This window comes from Chiloscyllium plagiosum, unplaced genomic scaffold (genome assembly GCF_037043375.1).
Source record: "Chiloscyllium plagiosum isolate Xiang-an unplaced genomic scaffold, Cpla_swu_hap1 HiC_scaffold_18, whole genome shotgun sequence".
Classification (NCBI taxonomy): Eukaryota; Metazoa; Chordata; class Chondrichthyes; order Orectolobiformes; family Hemiscylliidae; genus Chiloscyllium; species Chiloscyllium plagiosum.
Window position 1 is genome coordinate 35,608,962 of NW_028270156.1, and position 20,507 is coordinate 35,629,468.

General features: G+C 41.4%; 1 protein-coding gene across 2 annotated transcripts in view; it reads right to left on the reverse strand.

Annotated features, from left to right (window-relative positions):
- Positions 1-13,319: 13,319 nt before the first annotated feature.
- Positions 13,320-20,507, reverse strand: part of LOC122557766 (uncharacterized) — a 44,240-nt gene continuing 37,052 nt past the window's right edge. For both annotated transcript variants that reach the window (XM_043705731.2, XM_087996479.1), the window contains exons 10-11: positions 17,578-17,625; positions 13,320-14,157 (exon numbers count right to left, since the gene is read on the reverse strand). In XM_043705731.2, coding sequence (XP_043561666.2) covers positions 13,856-14,157; positions 17,578-17,625 — 350 coding nt within the window. In that variant the 3' untranslated portion in view covers positions 13,320-13,855. The remainder of the gene's footprint in view (positions 14,158-17,577; positions 17,626-20,507) is intronic.

Sequence of the window (20,507 nt, forward strand, 5' to 3'; positions counted from 1 at the left end):
TCACCGAGTTACGGCGGGGATTGGGCGGAGCTGAGCGCTCAACGTCCACCGCTGGAGGGCGCAGCGATTGAGGAGTCCACTTGGTGAAGATGGATCCAGCCCCAAGCACCCACATGAGTGAATCATTGTGTACAACCATTTCTTTTAATAAGGAAATGTGCAAGCTCATTAAAACTACTGTTGGGTACAGCTGCTGAACCTAAATCTATTAAATGAAAATTATATTTATGGCCCAACCAGAACAACCCAAAAACATAGATGTTTAGATTACAGTGTGGAAACAGGCCCTTCGGCCCAACAAGTCCACACCGACCCGCCAAAGCAAACCCACCCATACATTTACCCCTTACCAAACACTACGGGCAATTTAGTACGGCCAATTCACCTGGCCCTGCACATCTTTGGACTGTGGGAGGAAACCGGAGCACCCGGAGGAAACCCACGCAGACACAGGGAGAACATGCAAACTCCACACAGTCAGTCGCCTGAGGCGGGAAGTGAACCGGGGTCTCTGGCGCTGTGAGGCAACAGTGCTAACCACTGTGCCACCGTGCCTCCTGAATGTTCTTCGAAATTACATTGCCCCATTCTATTTGATCATCTGTATTTCATGATTTGGAGACTCCGGTGTAGGACCAGGGTGTACAAAGTTAAAAATCACATAACATCAGATTATAGTCCAACAGGTTTATTTGGAAACACTATCTTTCGGAGTGCTGCTCCTTCATCAGGTGGTTGTGGAGAATAAGATTGTAAGACAGAATTTATAGCAAAAGTTTACAGTGTGATGTAACTGAAATTATATATTGAAAAAGACCTGGATTGTTTGTTCAGTCACTCATCTTTTAGAATGACCATGTTGGTTTCATTTCTTTCATATGTAAATCGCAAAACTTTTGTTTTAAATGTTACATTCTCAAATGAACTTTAACAATTGGTGTCATGTTGGCCCAGATAGTTGGCCCAGGGTGTTAGCTTCCCTGTGTGAGGCTGTCTGTGCCACAATGGTCAAACTGATTCCAATCTAAAAAACAGATTTACAGAATCTTACATGGATTCATGCAGTTTTTGAGCAAAGCAAAATGTATTTCTGCACCTACAAATTCACCCCACAAACGTATATATATGTGTATGTGTGTGTTGGGGGGGGGGGATTATGATTGTCTGTGAGAGAGTGTGTGTGTATGTGTGAGTGTAAGTGTAAAGGGGTGTAAATCTGTGAGAGGGTGTGTGAGAGAGTGTATGTGTAATCGTATGAGAGGGTGTAGGAGTGTGTGTATGTCCGTCAGTGTGTGTGTGTGTGTGTATAGTGCAATGGGGTCACCTGTATTGTGACATGAACCCAAGGTCCCGGTTGAGGCTATTCCCATGGGTACCCAACCTGTCTATCAGCCTCTGTTCTGCCACTTGCCTGTTGCCTGTCCTGAAGACTGCCTTGGAAGACGGTCACCCGTAGGTCCGACGGGGAGGGAACACTCCTGTCTGTTGATTGGTTTTGCCAATGTACCATGCCTTAAGGCATCCTTGCTTGCAGCATATGAGATAGACAAAGTTGGCTGAGTCACATGAGTACCACATGGGAGGTGTCCCCATGCATAATGGTGGTATCCGTGTCAACATTCTGACACGTCTTGCAGTGTCTACCGTGACAAGGTTGTATGGTATTGTCCTGAATGCCGGACAGTTTGCTACAAACAATGAACTGTTTGAGGTTTGGTGGCTGTTTAAAGGCGAAATGTGGAGGTGTGGCAAGGTGCTCATCCTCATTGATAATGTGTTGCTCAACTCATCGACTGCCAGTTCCAACATACCACAATGACCTCCTCAGGAGACAGACACGAATTGTAACTGACAGGGTACCCTTCGTTGTCCAGTATTTCCCAGGAGCTGAAAAACTATGTCATGTTCTTCGCAGCCTGCAACACATTATTAATGAGGATGAGCACCTCACCAAGACCTTCCCCACATATCTACTTCTGTAAGACGTGTCAGAATGTCGACATGGATACCACCATTATGCATGGGACACCTCCCACCGTGTATGTGGCAGGTACTCATGTGTTATCTATCTCTTATGCTGCAGGCAAGGATGCCCTAAGGCATGGTACATTGGCAAGAGCAAGCAGAGGCTATGGCAATGGATGAATGGGCACCGCACAACAATCAACAGACAGGAGTGTTCCCTCCCAGTTGGAGAACACTTCAGCGGTCCAGGACATTCGACCTCGGACCTTTGGGTGACTGTCCTCCAAGATAGACTTCGGGACAGGCAATGAAAAGTGGCAGAGCAGAGGCTGATAGAAAAGTTCGGTACCCATAGGGATGGCCTCAACCGGGACCTTGGGTTCATGTCGCACTACAAAAGACCCCATTGCACTATACACACACACAGACAGATGGACACACTCCTACTCCTACACATACACACACTCACACAGACCTTCTCTCATATGCTGGCACATACACTCCCACACAACCTCTCACAGACTTATACCCTTTTACAGTCACATTCACACACATACACACTCTCTCTTACAGACACTCATAACCCACCCCCACCCACCCACCTCCCCGAAACACAGACACACAGCCCCACATGCACACATACACATATATGTTTGTAGGGTGAATTTGTATTTGCAGAATTACATCTTACTTTGCTCAAAAACTGCATGAGTCCATGTAAGATTCTGTAAATCAGATTTTTAAGATTAGAATCAGTCTGACTATTGTGGCCACAGACAGCCTCACACAGGGAAGCTAACACCTTCAATACCTTACCTGGGCTGACATGACACCAATTGTTAAGGTTCACTTGAGAACGTAACTTTTAAAAACGTTTTGTGATTTACATATGAAAGAACTGAAACTAACATGGTCATTCTAAAAGATGAGAGACTGAACAAATAATCCAGGTCTTTTTCAATATATAATTTTAGCGACATCACACTGTAAACCTTTGCTATAAATTCTGTGTCTTACAATATTATTGTCCACAACCACCTGATGAAGGAGCAGTGCTCTGAAAGCTAGTGCTTCCAAATAAACTTGTTGGACTATAACCTGTTGTGGTGTGATTTTTAAATCTGTATTTCAGTTCACATTCACCTTAGGAAGTGGAAAGTATTTTAGATTAGATTAGATTCCCTACAGTGTGGAAACAGGCCCAACAAGACCCCACTGACCCTCTGAAGAGTAACCCACTCAGACACATTTCCCTCTGGCTAATGCATTTAACACTATGGGCAATTTAACATGGCCAATTCACCTTAACTGCACATCTTTGGACTGTGGGAGGAAACCGGAGCACCCCCATGCAGACACGGGGAGAATGTGCAAACTCCACACAGACAGTCACCCGAGGCTGGAATCAAACCTGGGACCCTGGTGCTGTGATGCAGCAGTGCTAACCACTGAGCCACTGTGCCACCCATTATTGTATTCGTGACAGAGCAAATGTTAGCATCTCCCAGGAGAAGATACATGACTATAACCACAAAAAGAAAAGTTCTTTAGACAGGGGTTTTAATTAATTCGAGGAGGGATGTTCTATCATCTATCCCATCTATCTGCTCCACCCTCCTCTCTGACCTATCATCTTCTCCCTCATTTTCATCTACCTATTGCATTCTCAGCTACCTTGCTCTCAATCCCCTCCCATTTATCTCTCAGCTCCCCACCCCCACCCACATGCCTCATTCCCGATGAAAAACGTATATCTGAAATGTCGATTCTCCTGCTCCTCGGATGCTGCCTGACCTGCCGTGCTTTTCCAGCAACATACCCCCGACTCTCAATCATATCTAGTCCAGTAGATTGTATCTCAGTATTCTCCTTGACAACATTGTCTTTTTCTAGTGTGAGTACTAACGAAAAATATTCATTTAGCACTTCCCCTATCTCCTCTGACTCCATGCCCACCTTCCCACTTTTATCCTTGATTGGCCGTAAACATTACTCATTAAGGGCTTTTGCCTAAAACATCGAATCTCCTGCTCCTCGGATGCTGCCTGACCTGCTACGCTTTTCCAGCACCACACTCTCGACTGATCTAAGGCATCTGCAGTCCTCACTTTCTCCTAATCTTACTCTAGTCATTCTTTAATTCCTGATATACCAATAGAAAGCCACCAATGACTTCTCATGTCCCCTTCTGGCTCTTCTTAGCTCTCTCCTTAGGTCTTTCCTGGCTAACTTGTAACTCTCAAGCCCCTTAACTGAGCCTTCATATCTCATCCTAACATAAGCCTTCTTCTTTCTCTTGAGGGTTGAGGAAAAACGACAGATGTTAAAGAAAATAATTCACAGCAAAGATATATCCCAATGAGAAAGAAGGATTCTGGGAAGGGGATAAGCCAATCATGGTTAATCAGGGAAGGTAAGGCTAGTACGAAATTAAAAGCAAATAAATATGTACAACATGGCAAAGATTAGTGGTAAACCAGAGGATTGGGAACATTTTAAAAAATAACAAAAAATGCCCAAAATATGTCACAAAGCTAGTCCCTTTTTTTGTCTGAAAGCTGTTCCTTGGCTCAAGGATATTCTGTCCTTGGTTTTTTTCCAAACCAGGCCGGGCTCCAATCAGTCAGGTTTGGTACAGAGCTTAAAGGGTATTGAGAGGACATTTTGTTTATATGTAAACAGATGAGACTTCAGACCAAAGTGGTCATGTTTTAGAGGTGACCTGTATAATGAAAGTGGAGTGGTCAGCTCTCTAGCTGAGCTGAGCAGTTCAGTTCAGTCCAGAATTGGTTGGGAGTTCAAGAGTGAGCTGTGTGGAAACTCTCTTTTCTGCCTACCTAACTTCAACCTGTAAGCATCTGACCCTTTTTTGTACTGTATTTTAAAGGGGGTTTGCTTATTGGGACTGTTGTGTATATTCAGAATAGCATACTTAAATCTAGTTTGGATAGACTGAGTTCTGTAGGGGTTCTTTATTCTTTTCTTCGTGTTTCATTGTGTAATTTTATGATAAAAGGTTTTTGTCTGTTTTAAACCTGATAGTCAACCTCTCTAACTTAACCTAGGCAATTTTCACTATACACTTATCGAAACAAACTGCAGCTGTGGTCTGGGCTGCCTGCTTAAGAATGTTTTGAATGGTCTGGCCTAGTCCATAACAAATAAAATACACAGAGAAAATAACCTTGAAGCTAAACTTGCACTTATTTAACGCTATAAATCTATACAAAGGAAGAACGAGACCAAAGTGAACATACATATTCTTAGGGAATAAGGCTGAGAAAATAATAATGGAGAACCAGAAAATTGCAAAGGAATTGAATAAATACATCAGTCTTCATGGTAGAAGTCTTGCTAAAATTATCCAAGGTAATAGTTAGACTAAATCTTGATCATTGTGAATAGTTTTGGTTTCCTTATCTAAGGAAATAAGCATTCGAGCAATCCAGAGAAGGTTCACTTGGTTGATCCTGGCTATAGAGGGAATATTCTCTGAGGTGAGATTGAGAAGGTTGGGTATGTACTCATTGGAGTTTAGGAGAAAAAGAGATGGCCTTATTAAAACACTGAAAATATTGAAATGGAATGTTTCACAGCAGGATTTGAGAATAAAAGGGTGGTAATGTTTGACTTATTGCTTCCTATGAAAGGATGATCTTCACAACATTTAGAGAGGATTGAGACCACTCATGGGGACAGTGAAATCTCCATGCCTATGCAACCCGATAAGCTTCATTGTTCTGTGCTGCACAGCTCTCCCACTACCACCATAGTATCAAATAATCCCTATAGTGTAGAAAGTGGCCATTTGACCCATTGAGTCTGCATCGACCCTCTGAAGAACATCCCATCTAGACAATCCCACTTACGTCATAGCCAATCCACCTACCCTGTACAGCTTTGGACTGTCGGCAGAAACCAGAACACCCAGTGGAAACCCACTCAGATAGAGAGAGAATGGTGCAAACTCCACACAGGCAGTCATCCAAGACTGGAATCAAACCAGAGTTCTTGGTGCTGTGAGGCAGCAATGCTAACCACTCTGCCATCATATCACCCAATTCTAACTCATTGTTCAGATGCTCAAACATCTACCTCCTTGCACAACTAATGCCCTCTTTTCCCTTTTGCTGGCACCAGTGGCATCCACAACCATGAAGAGTACACCGCCTGATCCTATCAGCATGTAGCTCCTTGGAATGAACCAGTCACATTGAAATTAAGTTCTGCTGTTACGTTGATGGCCACTGTAATGGGATGACTACCCAGTCCTTCTGAGTGCAAGTCCTGTTCCAGTAGATGACACAGTTCTGATATGGTGTCTAGGGATACCAGTCAGTACTGAACTGTGGACACCTGGAGAAAAGACAGATTCTGAAAATAGCAGATTCTGATCTCCTCATCCTCCTCTGCATCTTGGAGGGGCCTTCTGCTGCTGCTTCCCTCTCTGTCTGGAGGCTACTCAGCAGCCATTGGATGTTTCTGTTGTTCCAAGAATTGTTTTTGTAATTGCTGCCTCCTTTTGTGTTGTATGTGTGGGACTGTGACAGTAACAATACTCCCAGCCTTTGTACGTCCATTTGAGATGGGCGTACTGATACTCTCTGAGGGATATCAGAACCAAAACAGCTTCTTAGTGATATAATTTCTGAGCAGTCAAAACAAATAGAAATGAAGTTTTATGTTAGACTGCGATACATTATGGCACAGAGAACTCTCAGGTGGAAGGCAATGTACTGCCTCTAAATGGACCTTAGTTATTTCACCTTATTTAGATATGTGTAGTGCAAAACATTGTAACTAAGCAACAAAGCAAGATTATAAGTCTGGTAAGACTAGACTCTCATCGCGTTGTCCTCCATCTCACTTACATAGCCAAGAAATGCACCATTGAATATAACAGACTATGTTCTTACATACTTACAGTTCAGTGTACAAAGGTAGCAGCTCTAAAGCAGTGTGGAGCAATAGACCTGTGGACTATGTTTGTGAACTGGTGAACACAAGTGACACTTTCAGGTTCAGCAGCGGTCACATCAGCTTTGCAGAGATAACCAAGATCCATTATTAGAAGTAATGAAATTGTCATGATTGCTTGAGGCCAAGATTTTTAAGGTGTCTTAGGAACAGAACTTCCAAAGAAGAGCCATCAGCCATGAAGCATTAACTATGCTTCTGTCTCTGCAGATGCTGCCAGTTTCTTCATCACTTTCTGCTTTTATTTCAGATCTCCAGAAGTTGTAATGTATGATTTTGTTCAATGCACAAGCTGTATATGAAATGCAATTCGATGGTACAGGTGTGGCATCACACAATCTACAGATATCTGATTAATGCAATTGCCCCGAGCAAAGACTTACATAACAAACTAGTCTGCTCTGCCCTTACCTGCACCTGTAGGACAAAGAAATAAACTTACTCATTCGTCCCTTAGTGTGTTTGCAGCCATTTTGTTTTTCTATTTGTTGTGGTTTAGTTGAAAACAGCGCACTATTCAGTTTGTGCTCTTGTGAGTGATTTGTGGAGATTGCCTAATAATCCTAACTCTTCATGTTCTGTTTTGAGTTGCTGTCTCTGTCAATCCCATCAGTTTTCATCCCCCGATCATCCAACCCTTCATTTGGCTTTTGGCATTCCCAACTTCCCCCTCAGCGCCATGGCTTACTACATTGCCACACCAATTATATTAATCCAATCTCTGGGCTACGTATGTCAAAATTCTACCTGACCTCTCTGACCCCAAGAGGTTCAAGCTGAGGAGGGTCAACTTGCCCCTAGAAAGGCGACCTTCGGTATGTTAGACCTATGGCCCTGGGGTTACCCCAGCAACATTCCAGGGCCAATGAAATCCAATTGTGAACAGGCTCCTTCTACAGCTGGAGAGCCAGGGACTATCCAATGACACAGTGAGAGTGAGAGAAAGAAGAAAACCTATTGAGGACATTTTTGAGGCACGGATGAGAAAAGGTGCAAGTTAGTATGAGCTCCTGCACAAACGTTTCTGGTGTGAACTGTCATGTACTTGTGACTCTGTCAATAGTAAATGCATCTTAAGACCTCCAGCAATAAGTTGTTCAACACATTTGGTAAGTGAGGAAGATGAATATTAATGAGGCGATTTGTGATGTTAATAAAGTATTTTACAAGCTATTGGCCATGAGCTGCTGCCGAGCGAGAAACTCACATTGGCTTTCAGCAAATGCATTGAAAATGCATCAAGTTTCTCCAAAATTTGAGATAGGACTTGTTGGATTTCTCACATGATTCTGCCATAAATCTCACCATAGCCGTTGCTCTTCACAGCCCTACAGGATTCCACCCATTGGCACAGTTTTCAACAAAGCATCTTCGAAATGATGTGATTGATGATAATTGTTGCAATTGGTTGCTTGAGTCACCTCAAGAAAATAAAACCTGACTGCTTTATGGTGGTCACATTTGAACAACCTTTTCAGGCTTGAAGCTTTTGTTTTGGAGTTAATTGGGGAAAGCCTGCTAAGAACAAGCTGCCAATCTTGTCTTCTGTTTTTGCAACACTTTTGTAGTGAATTCAGTGTGAAACCTAATTGTTCTTCTGAAAGAATGTGATGTACAGAACTTTTCAAAGATATAATTCTTGAATAAGCTGTGTCTGCCAATTCCCCAGACAGAACCACGCATGACTACACTCTGCAATATGACCAAATCAACAGACTTCAGAACCTTTTTGCATCTTTTCCTCTTTGACTTTAAGAATAATCATTCTTAGCCAAAAAAAGTTTTTTGTTCTCTGCAGATAACATGGGGTGGCGGGGTTAGAGAAAGTTGATGGTCCCTCTATCTTGATAAACACAAAATTCAATCACTGTTATTTTACATTCCTACAATGAAGTGACAACATTGCTGAACTTAAAACATAGAAATGTATACTTTATTTAGATATATAAAAATTGTAAGAATAACATCACTACATAGATAAAGTTTTGTCAGCCAGGTCTTAATTTCACTTTTTAAAAACATAAATTGATATTAATCAATATTAATAAAAACAAACCTCAGTTAAAAACCTTTCATACAATGGCTCAGATATTTTGGTTTCCTGGTAATTGGAGATCGACATTGACTAAACAACAGTTGCCTGAAAATTGTAACTTTTTTTATGGACAAATAGCTGGCCCTTCGAACTCTCTATAAACGTTCTCAACCCTGAGTTAGAGTAATCAACTTCAGAAGGTTTCCATTTGCACACGTTAATAGTTGGCTGGAAAGCGTTAGAGGAATTGAACATGCTCTGGCTCCTGGCTAACTATAAATCAAACCACCCATTTCAAAGACAGCCTACCGACCTTCCTTACAATGAAATACCGTAATGACATCACCCACTCCAACAGTAAGGCAAATGGGGCCTGCTTTTTAATGTGTTATGTGCAAGACAGTGTCCCCAGACTGGAAGACTTTCCTATACTGAAGTGTCAGCTTAGATTTTGTGCTGAAAAATATTCCTGAATTATCTTTCCAACTGCAGGGAGTGTGTCGTAAGGGAGACTAGAGAGGAAAACGCAGAAATATCTATTCTTTTATCTATTTCTCAAAAAATAATTTTCAGTCAGTTGAATAGTCTAATCAAAATACAAACACTGTTCAAAATAGTAACATCTATTTTGAAAAAAAAACCCTTGGCAAAAAGCCAAATTTAGACAAAGATTGTTATGAGCAGAATACAAAAATAGTTCAGAACTTTTCCATTTTTTGAAACAGACATTAATACTGTTGGTTTCTAAGTTAATAGAGGATACATCTCAACAGCAAATATAACAAATAGTCTTCATTTTAAAGTGGATCCAACAGTTGTCAACAAATGGATCTTATTATTCTTACTACTATTCTGTCAGAGATGTATAGTATGGAAACAGTCAGTCCAACTCATCCATGCTGACCAGATATCCTAAATTAATCTAGTCCCATTTGCCAGCATTTGGCCCAGGTCCCTTTAAACCCTTCCTATTCATATACCCATCCAGATGCCGTTTAAATGTTTAACTGTACTAGCCTCTACCACTTCCTTTGACAGCTCATTCCATACCCACACCAACCTGTGTGTGAAAAAGTTACCTCTTAGCTCTCTTTTGAATCTTTCACCTCTCACCCTAAACCTATGCCTGCTAGTTCTGGACTCCCCCACCACAGGGAAAGGACCTTGGTTTTTTTTCCTTATACATGCCCCTCATGATTTTATAAAACACTATAAAAGGTCACATTCCTCAGCTTCCAATGCTCCAGGGAAAATAGCCCCAGCCTATTCAACCTCTACCTATAGCTCAAACCCTCCAACCCTGGTAACATCCTTGTAAACCTTTTCTGAACCCTTCCAAGGAGAGAGAGACCAGAATTGCACACAATATTCCAAAAATGGCCTAACTAATGTCCTGTACATTCACAACATGACCTCCCAACTCCTACACTCAATGCACTCATCAATTATTGTTGCAAAGCATTGTATTTTTGTGAAACAAAAACAGAAGTTGCGGAAAAAGCTGAGCAACTCTGTCAGTACCTGTGAGGAGAAATCAAAGAAATGTTACGTTTGATTTCTCTTCACAGATATTGTGAGACTTGCCGTGCTTTTCCAGCAACTTCTGTTTTTGTTTTTGATTTACAGCATCTGCAGTTCTTTAACTTTTAAAGGCTTTTTTGAGTATGGAATAAGTATTAAGTGGACTTCTTAAACAGCTCGAAAGGACATGTTGTAATGGCATGAAGCTAGATTTTCAATTATGGTATTACTGGATACCTTCAGCATTGCTAGTCTGTTGAATTTATCTAACTGACTTTTTGATAGGTAGCTGTCAAACAGAAATGGGACAATACATACTACTTATTCATTTCTACGCTCCACTAAAGTGGGGTGGGAGACAAAATCCACCTAACGTTTGCAGGTTGACAATTCATGAATCCAAACAAGACACCTGTTACTAATCAAAGGAATAAAATTCAAGGAACTTGGCCTCAGTGACACAGCACTTAAACTGAAACAACCAAGAGCTTGAAATCTCTACAAGTAGCACCAACATAACAGTAAGACAATACAGGAGACCCAAGCTATCTTAGCTCAAAGGATATAACTGCAGTCCTGAAAAATATCTCCAGTACAGCTAGGAATTCTACCTCTCATCCCAATGGTTCTCCTCATAACTGCAGCTACACTTAACACTCTGCTTCCCTGTTTTAATTCACTTCCTACAATCACTGCACCAGTCCATCTTTCTCGTCCTGCTCTCACCACTATTTCAACCTCAACTTACTCAATTACATTGGTACTACACAATCATGACAAACACATATGGAATTACAGAACAAGGCTGCACACACATAATGGGAGACACTAGAACCATTTAATCTATTCAAAAGAGGACAAGTGCAACATTACAAGCATGAGGTCAGCCATGACCGTGAACAGTGGCAACACTGAAGGTGATCTCACACAATATTTCTTCACACCTTATCCTTTGTTTTCTTCCCAATTCTCTCAGTCCACACACATTATTGAATTCATTTTAGCCAACATTTCCCTTGTAATTCCTTTGCAGTATAATGGCTTTGGAGGGTTACAAAGTCGCCAGGAATGAACTGAAGAATGGACTTAGGAGAGCTAGAAGTGGGCATGAAAAAGATTTGGCGGGTAGGATGAAGGAAAACCCTAAATGGTTCTACACCTATATAAGGAACAGAAGGATGGCCAGAGTGAGGGCAGGGCCGATCAGGGATAGTGGAGGAAACTTGTGCTTGCAGTCGGAAGAAGTAGAGAAAGTCCTTAATGAATACTTTGCTTCAGTAGTCACTACTGAGATGGACCTTGACATTTCTGAGGACAGTGTGACTCAGACTAATGTGCTAGAACAGGTTTATGTTAGAAAGGAAGATCTGCTGAAAATTTTGAAAAAACATAAGGATAGATAAACCCTCTGGGCCAGACGGGATATATCCTGGATAACTACAGGAAGTGTGGTAAGAGGTTGCTGTGCCATAGGTGACGATCTTTGCACCCTCACTGTCATCTCGAGTAGTGTCAGATGATTGGAGGGTGGCAAATGTTATTCCCTTGTTCAAGAAAGGGAATAGGGAGAACCCTGGGAATTACAGACTAGTCAGTTTAACATCAGTGGTAGGCAAAAATATAGGAGAGGATTTATGATTACTTGGAAAACCATAGTTTGATTAGAGGTAGTCCGCATGGCTTTGTAAGGGGCATGTCATGCCTCTCAAACCTTAAAGAATTCTTTGAGGATGTGATAAAACACGTTGATGACTAGTGGTGCCCCACAGGGATCGGTTCTAGGACCTCTGCTCTTTGTAATTTTTATAAATGACTTGGCTGAGGAAGTGGAGTTATACGTTAGTAAGTTTACTGATGACATGAAGGTTAGAGAAGGTTGTGGATTGTGTGGAAGGCTGTTGTAGGTTGCAACAGGACATTGACAGGATGCAGAACGGGCCGGATAAGTGGCAGATGGAGTTCAACCTGGAAAAGTGTGAAGTCATTCACTTTGGAAGATTGAATTTGAATGCAGAATACAGGGTTAAAGGCAGGATTCTTGGCAGTGTGGAGGAAAAGATAGATCTTGGGGTCCATGCCCATAGATCCCTCAAAGTTGCTACCCAAGTTGATAAAATTGTTAAGAAGGCGTATGGACAGTTGTTTTTCATTAAAGGGGGATTGAGTTTAAGAGCTGCAAGGTTATGCTGCAGCTCTATAAACCCCTGGTTAGACCACACTTGGAATACTGTGTTCAGTTCTGGTCACCTCATTACAGGAAAGATGTGAAAAGTTCAGAGAGGGTGCAGAGGAGATTTACTAGGATGCTGCCTGGACTGGAGGGCATGTCTTACGAAGTAAGGTCGAGGGAACTAACGCTTTTCTCATTGGAGTGAAGATGGATGAAAGGTGACTTGATACAGGTGTACAAGGTGTTGAGAGGCATAGATAGCCAGAGGCTTTTTCCCAGGGCAGAAATGTCTATCACGAGAGGGCATAATTTTAAAGTAATTGGAGGAAGGTTTAGGGAAGATTTCAGAGGTAGGTTCTTTACACAGAGAGTGAGAGAGTGTGTTGGGTGTGCAGTGGTAGTAGAGTCAGATACATTAGGGACATTTAAGTGACTTTTGGATAGGCACATGGAAGATAGTACAATGAAGGGTATGTAGGTTCGTCTGATCTTAGAATAGGATAAAATGCTAACATAATATCGAGGGACAAAGGGCTTGAACTGTGCTGTACACCCTTCCCCCCCCACCCCCCCGACCTATCACCTTCATCCCCTCCCCCACTCACCTATCGTACTCTATGCTACTTTCTCCCCACCCCCACCCTCCTCTCACTTATCTCTCCACCCTCCAGGCTCTCTGTTCTTATTCCTGATGAAGGGCTTTTGCCCGAAACATGGATTTTACTGCTCCTCGGATGCTGCCTGAACTGCTGTGCTCTTCCAGCACCACTAATCCAGAAACGTTTCCAGCATCTGCAGTCATTGTTTTTACCTGTACTGCTCTATGCCACTTTCTTTCATTAAGTTATTCTGTTTTGACACAAAGATTGGCTTTGAAGGTGTATGCTTAATGATCAACTGGTTAGTCGCTAGGTAATGGATTTTCCCTTTGCTTCTAATCATTCAGTTAACAAGAACAAAAATACCAGTACTTGCATATAGATACAGAGCTTACAATGTTCCAGGACAAGTTTCTGACCAGTAAATCTTAGATTATAAATGGGGATATATACAAACAAAGCTATTGTTGGTCATACATATGAAAACATTTTATTATACATAATGAAATCTAAACAAAAATGTTACTTCATTTTATAGCTGCAAAATCAGAATGTACTGATCATTGTTCCAGAAACTGCCATATCAACTCAACCTAATTTCATTGTGAAGAATCTGCTAATTGTGTCCATCTCAATATTAATTTCAACGGAGAACTGGCAATTGTCATCTTCTTGCTTTGGTGTATAAGTTAACGAAGTGGTGAAACCTACACCACTTTCAAATGGTTTGTTTTCAATGCAGTTGGTTTCTTTAAAAGGGTAAATATATTTGTACCAGGTGATGCAACAGTCTTCTAAAGCATATCCTGTAACAGTGCAGGAAATTGTTACAGGTTGGCCAACTTTAGGAGCTGGTGTTCGGCAAGTTATCGGTGATATCTCGGTTTTATCTATTGGAATAAAAACTGAAATAAATAAAACTCTTAATAATGTAACAAAGATATCGATTTTATTTTAATTATGAAAAGGAACGCAACAATATTCAGTAGTTCTAGTAGCACTGTGCACTCCAACATTAGGGGTCTTTTGATTTTTCATCCCAACTTCTGCCATTCTACAAATGCTAAGCTACTTTACCAAGAGTCAGCACTGCTGCTGCAATAATTATGTGCCTTAATGTTCAAGATGAAAATAAAAACCATGAAAGTAACGAGAGAACATCTAGTTATCTTCTGTCCCAAAGTAGAAGACATGGAGTTCAAGGAAGAATGAAGATGGAGTCAGAGATGACAAAAAGAAACAAACATATTCAATAATCAATATGTAAGAAGGAATTCTGTTCTTCAAACTGGGAAAAATTGAGTGTGAGATTAAAATGTTATTAACCTCATGTTAGAAAAATAGTTAAAAGCGACTTCATTCGAATTTACACATATGGGCAAAAAGCATGTGTTGCAAATCAAAATGGCCATGTTTCCAACATGAGAAATCTTCCCTAATTATGGTACACTTTGGGAATGGACAAAAAGAGAGCTGCAGAAGATACAGAGGACAGTTAGCATGAAATCATCTATTAAGCACAAAGTCACTCCATGCCACAAAATACTTTCGTCACTTTCAAGTCAGTGAGATCCAAGAAGTAGCTGTGAATGTATTATTTACCACATAACAATAGCTTCCACTAATTGTATTAAAGTCTATAAATCTGGAGAAAGTGTCAGTAGTCAGTTAAGATTAGATTACTTATAGTATGGAAACAGGCCCTTCAGCCCAACAAGTCCACACCGACCCACCGAAGCGCAACCCACCCAGACCCATTCCCCTACATTTATCCCTTCACCTAACACTACGGGCAATTTAGCATGGCCAATTCACCTAAACTGCACATTTTTGGACTGTGGGAGGAAACCCACGCAGACACGGGGTGAATGTGCAAACTCCACACAGTCAGTCGCCTGAGGCAGGAATTGAACCCGGGTCTCTGGCACTGTGAGGCAGCAGTGAAATATACCGCTTCAATCTGAAGATAGCGACATAGATTTCGATGAAATTATTTGAGATCTTACAGACAGCAAGTTAGAAGGATTTTTGTCACAAAGAAATTGTCAATGTCTTCTTATTGTACATTTTATTAATCTTCAGTGAAGCACAACACGAGATTCATATTACTCTCTGTTTAAACAGACATAGGTACCATTTTAAATAATATTTTTCTTTTCTTTGTATAGAGAAAAGAATCACACCTTTAAGTGTGATTCCGGTGCATCCAGATTTACACTGAAACAACCAGCACTCCTCTCTCTTGTAAGCACCAGAGCAGAGACATCCATCAGAGACTGCATGTGAGGGGAGTGCACTGGGTAATACACAGGTCACTTGTGCAGTGAAAGAAGTTACTGACATAAGGATCAGAATTCCTTGATACTTTGCTCAAAACCAGAATAATATAGCAGTTCAGCCTTCAATTGTTTGAGATATAAGACAAATTCAGAATTGTGCAGATGATGGGTACACTGGAGGAGTCCTTATATGCACCGTAGCCCATCTTGAAATATTGAGAGTTGGGTCAACATACTAGAGACCATGGCAGCAAAGAGCAGTTCCTTCACTGTTGCTTAGTTTGCTGCAATACTGGTGTTGTGTATCAGACTGGAGAAGGATTTGCCATGCAATTTTATTCCTCTCACTATTAATATTGACTACTTTCTTGCAGACAAATGGCCATGTACAACCAAGAGCCTTTTCAGTACCATGACCATGATAGTTAAAAAGGGTGGCAAGACATGCACATTTCCTGCAAGCCAATGAGATGCCAGAACAAAGAGATACGGAATACAGGACTAAAGCAGGCAGTCTACAGCAGGTCACCTATGGATTCACTGCCTTCGTGATAATTTAAACTGCATTTACTTCAATGCAAGAGGCCTGACTGATAAAGCAGATGAACTCGGGGCATGGTTGGGAACATGGCACTGGGATATTGTAGCTATTACAGATAAGTATGTCAGGGATGGACAGGACTGGTTGCTTAATGTTCTAGGGTATAGATGCTATACAAAGGATAGAAAGGGAGGCAAGTGATGAGAGGAGAGGATGTGTTTGATTAAGGATAACATTACGGCTGTACTTCGGGAGGATATTCATGGGAGAATTTTCAGTGAATTTATATGGGTGAAACTTAAAAATAAGAAAGGATGATCACCTTATTAGGTGATTCTCCCCCCATTTCTCCCCTACCACAGTCATCAGGGAATTGAGAAACAAATATGTAGGGAGATCTCAGATACCTGTATAAATAATAACATAGAACATAGAACAATACAGCGCAGAACAGGTCCTTCGGCACTCGATGTTGAGCCAACCTGTGAACTAATCTAAGCCCATCACCCGACACTATCTCATCAACATCTATATGCTTATCCAAGGACTGTTTAAATGCGCCTAATGTGGCTAGGTTAACTACATTGGCAGGCAACCTGCCTCTGACATCTGTGAGTGGTGGAGACAATTACAATTTCAACATATAAGAAGCATCTGGATGGGTACATGGTTGGGAGGGTTTCGAGGGATACTGACCATATGCTAGCAAATGGGGCTAGGTCAGATTGGGAAGTCTGGACAAGTTGGACTGAGGGGTCTGTTTCCATGCTGTATGACTCTTATAAATAGCTCACATAGCCTAAGATGCAGATTTTGATCAAAACATTGGTGGCATTAAAGTTCTTTGCTATTCCTTCTCATCCTTGGCTAAATGTCGAAAGGGTCATTACTTCCGCCGGTGAGTAGATGTTATTGGTTTTCCACTATAGTGTCACTAATCTGACTTCCTCTCTTGTAGAATTCTTACTCGATTAGAAATCCCTATTGTATGCTGTCTAATGTGTAGATCCATGGCAAATTATAGAGAATTAAGCATTAGGAACAGCAAAATAAATCTATCCAAAATTGTAAAAGTAATTTGGATAGGATAAAAGGCCAGCAATGACATTGAGGGCCGAAGGGACTGCACTGTGCTGTACTGTTCTAATGTTCTTAAAAGTAACAATATCTGTGTTTGGCATTTTTGTTCTTTTCACAGCAGCTACCAACCTGAGGTAGTCAAGAGTATTTTGGATACACATACAGCTGTGTGTAACTAAGGCAGTGATAATGATAACTGGGATGCTGGATGGAACCACATTAACACTGCTTCATTTTAAAGGATCACCCATTACATCACCCTAACAGCCAGAAATGAAGGCAGCATCTCTTCTCTACCCAAAATGGTATATCTACATCATTGCGTGTGTCGTCTGAAATACCACACTGACATCACTATGGATTACAACCAAACATGTATGAAGCAAAAACTCTCAAGATGGATACTTTACCTGCACCAATCGATCCATTTACTTGAGCAGAGGTTGTACTCTTAACACCTGAACACAGAAAGACTTAGTTAAATTCAACATTAGTTAAATGAAGTTCATCCTTAGAATATTCAAGTATTAAGTAACTCTTCTAATAGTTTTGAGCTAGAGAAATGATTGCTGGACATCTTGCTGAGATATTTGTATCATCAACAGTCACAGATGAGGTGTCGGAAGGCTGGAGGTTGGCTAACGTGATGCCACTATTTAAGAATGGTGGTAAGGGCAAACCAGGGAACTATAGACCAGTGTGGCTGACGTTGGTGGTGGGCAAGTTGTTGGAGGGAATCCTGAGGGACAGGATATACATTTGGCAAGGCAAGGACTGATTAGGGATAGTCAACATGGCTTTGTGCACGGGAAATCATGTCTCACAAACTTGATTGAGTTTGTTGAAGAAGTAACAAAGAGGATTGATGAGGGCAGAGCGGTAGATGTGATCTATATGGATTTCAGTTAGGCGTTTGACAAGGTTCCCCATGGGAGACTGGTTACCAAGGTGAGATCTTACAGAATACAGGGAGAACTAGCCATTTAAATAGAGAACTGGCTCAAAGTTAGAGACAGATGGTGGTGGTGGAGGTTTGTTTTTTAGACTGGAGGCCTGTGACCAGTGGTGTGCCACAAGGATCATTGCTGGGTGCTCTACTTTTTGTCATTTACATAAATGATTTGGATGGGAGCATAAGAGGTACAGTTAGTAAGTTTGCAGTTGACACCAAAATTGGAGGTGTGGTGGACAGCGAAGAAGGTAACCTCAGATTTCAACAGGATCAGGACCTGATGGGCCAATGGGCTGAGAAGTGGCAGATGGAGTTTAATTCAGATAAATGCAAGGTGCTGCATTTTTGGAAAGCAAATCTTAGCAGGACGTATACATTGAATGGTAAGGTCCTAGGGATTGTTGCTGAACAAAGAGACCTTGGAGTGCAGGTTCATAGCTCCTTGAAAGTGGAGTCGAAGGTAGATAGGATAGTGAAGGTGGTGTTTGGTATGCTTTTTTAAAAAATCTGTCAGAGTATTGAGTACAGTAGTTGGGAAGTCATGTTGCAGCTGTACAGGATATTGGTTGGCCACTGTTGGAATATTGCGTGCAATTCTGGTCTCCTTCCTATCGGAAAGGTGTTGTGAAACGTGAAAGGGTTCAAAAAAGATCTACAAGGATGTTGCCGGGGTTGGAGGATTTGAGCTGTAAGGAGAGGCTGAACAGGCTGGGACTTTTTTCCCCTGGAGTGTTGGAGGCTGAGGGGTGACCTTATAGAGGTTTACAAAATTATGAGGGGCAATGGATAGGGTAAATAGACAAGGTCTTTTCCCTGGCATTGGGGAATTCAGAACTAGAGGGCATTGATTTAGGGTGAGAGGGGAAAGATATAAAAGAGCCCTAATAGGGTGGTACGTGTATGGAAAGTACTTCCAGAGGAAGTGGTGGAGGCTGGTACAATTGCAACATTTGAAAGGCATTTGAATGGGTATATGAATAGGAAGGGTAGGGAGGGATATGGGCTGGGTGCTGACAGGTGGGACAAGATTGAATTGGGATATCTGGTCAGCATGGACGGGTTGGACCGAAGGGTCTGTTTCCATGCTGTACATCTCTATGTCTATGACTCTATGAATCCAAAGTTATCACAGATTAACTATTCTCAGCAGCAGTGAAAAAGATCTACTTGTCAATATGAAGTTTCAATGTCAAGTAAACAGTTGAATGATTACATTGGATTCAAGAAACTCAACGTGACTATTATAAGTTGGTAATGAAATGAAAACCAAAGGAACTGCAGATGCTATAAATCAGAAACAAAAACAGAAATTGCTGGAAAAGCTCAGCATTTCTGAGGAAGGGTCAATGGACTGGAAATGTTAACTCTGATTTCTCGGATTGCTTATATTAGAAGGATCCATATTGACAGTGTGCAACTAAGGCAGTGATAATGATAACTGGGATGCTGGATGGAACCACATTAACCCCACTTCATTTTAAAGGATCACCCATTAGATCCACCCTAACAGCCAGAAATGAAGGCAGCACTTCCTCTCTACCTAAAATGGTATATCTACATCATCTTGTGTGTAGTCTGAAATACCACGCTGACATCAATATGGATTACAACCAAACATGTACGAAACAATAACTCTCAAGATGGACACTTTATCTTCAATTTTTGATGGCAACTCAGGAGCAGATTCTTTATTTTCAACACCTGAACACAGAAATACTTAGTTAAATTCAACACGAGTTCAATGAAGTTCATCCTTAGAATATTAGAGCATTAAGTAACTCTTCTATTAGTAATGAACCCTCGTACAAGCAGATGTCATCATCCTAGGAAAAGGACTCTCATTGCCCACCATGTCTAATCCTCTGATCATCTTATATGTCTCTATTAAATCACCTCTTAGCCTTCTCTCCAATGAGATCAGATCCAAGTCCCACAGGCCTTTGCTTCAGACAAAACAACATCCTGGTAAATTCCTCTGCACCTTTTCCACAGCTTCCACATCCTTCTGTAATGGGGCAACCAGAACTGTACACAATATTCCGAGTGAGGCCGCACACAGTGTTTTCTACAGTTGCAGCTTGACATCATGGCCGCGAAACTCAATTCCTCTTCCAATAAAACCTAACACACTATATGCCTTCTTAACAGCACTATCAGCCTGGTGGCAACTTTCAGGGATCTATGTACATGAACACCAAGATCTCTCTGCACATCCACATAACCAAGAATCTTTCCATTGACCCAGTATTCAACTTCCGGTTATTCTTCCCAAAGTGAATCACCTCACATTTATCTGCATTGAACTCCATTTGCCACCTTTCAGCTCAGTTCTGCAGTTTATCCAAGTCTCCCTACAAAATTCTTCCACACTGTCCACCACTCCACCGA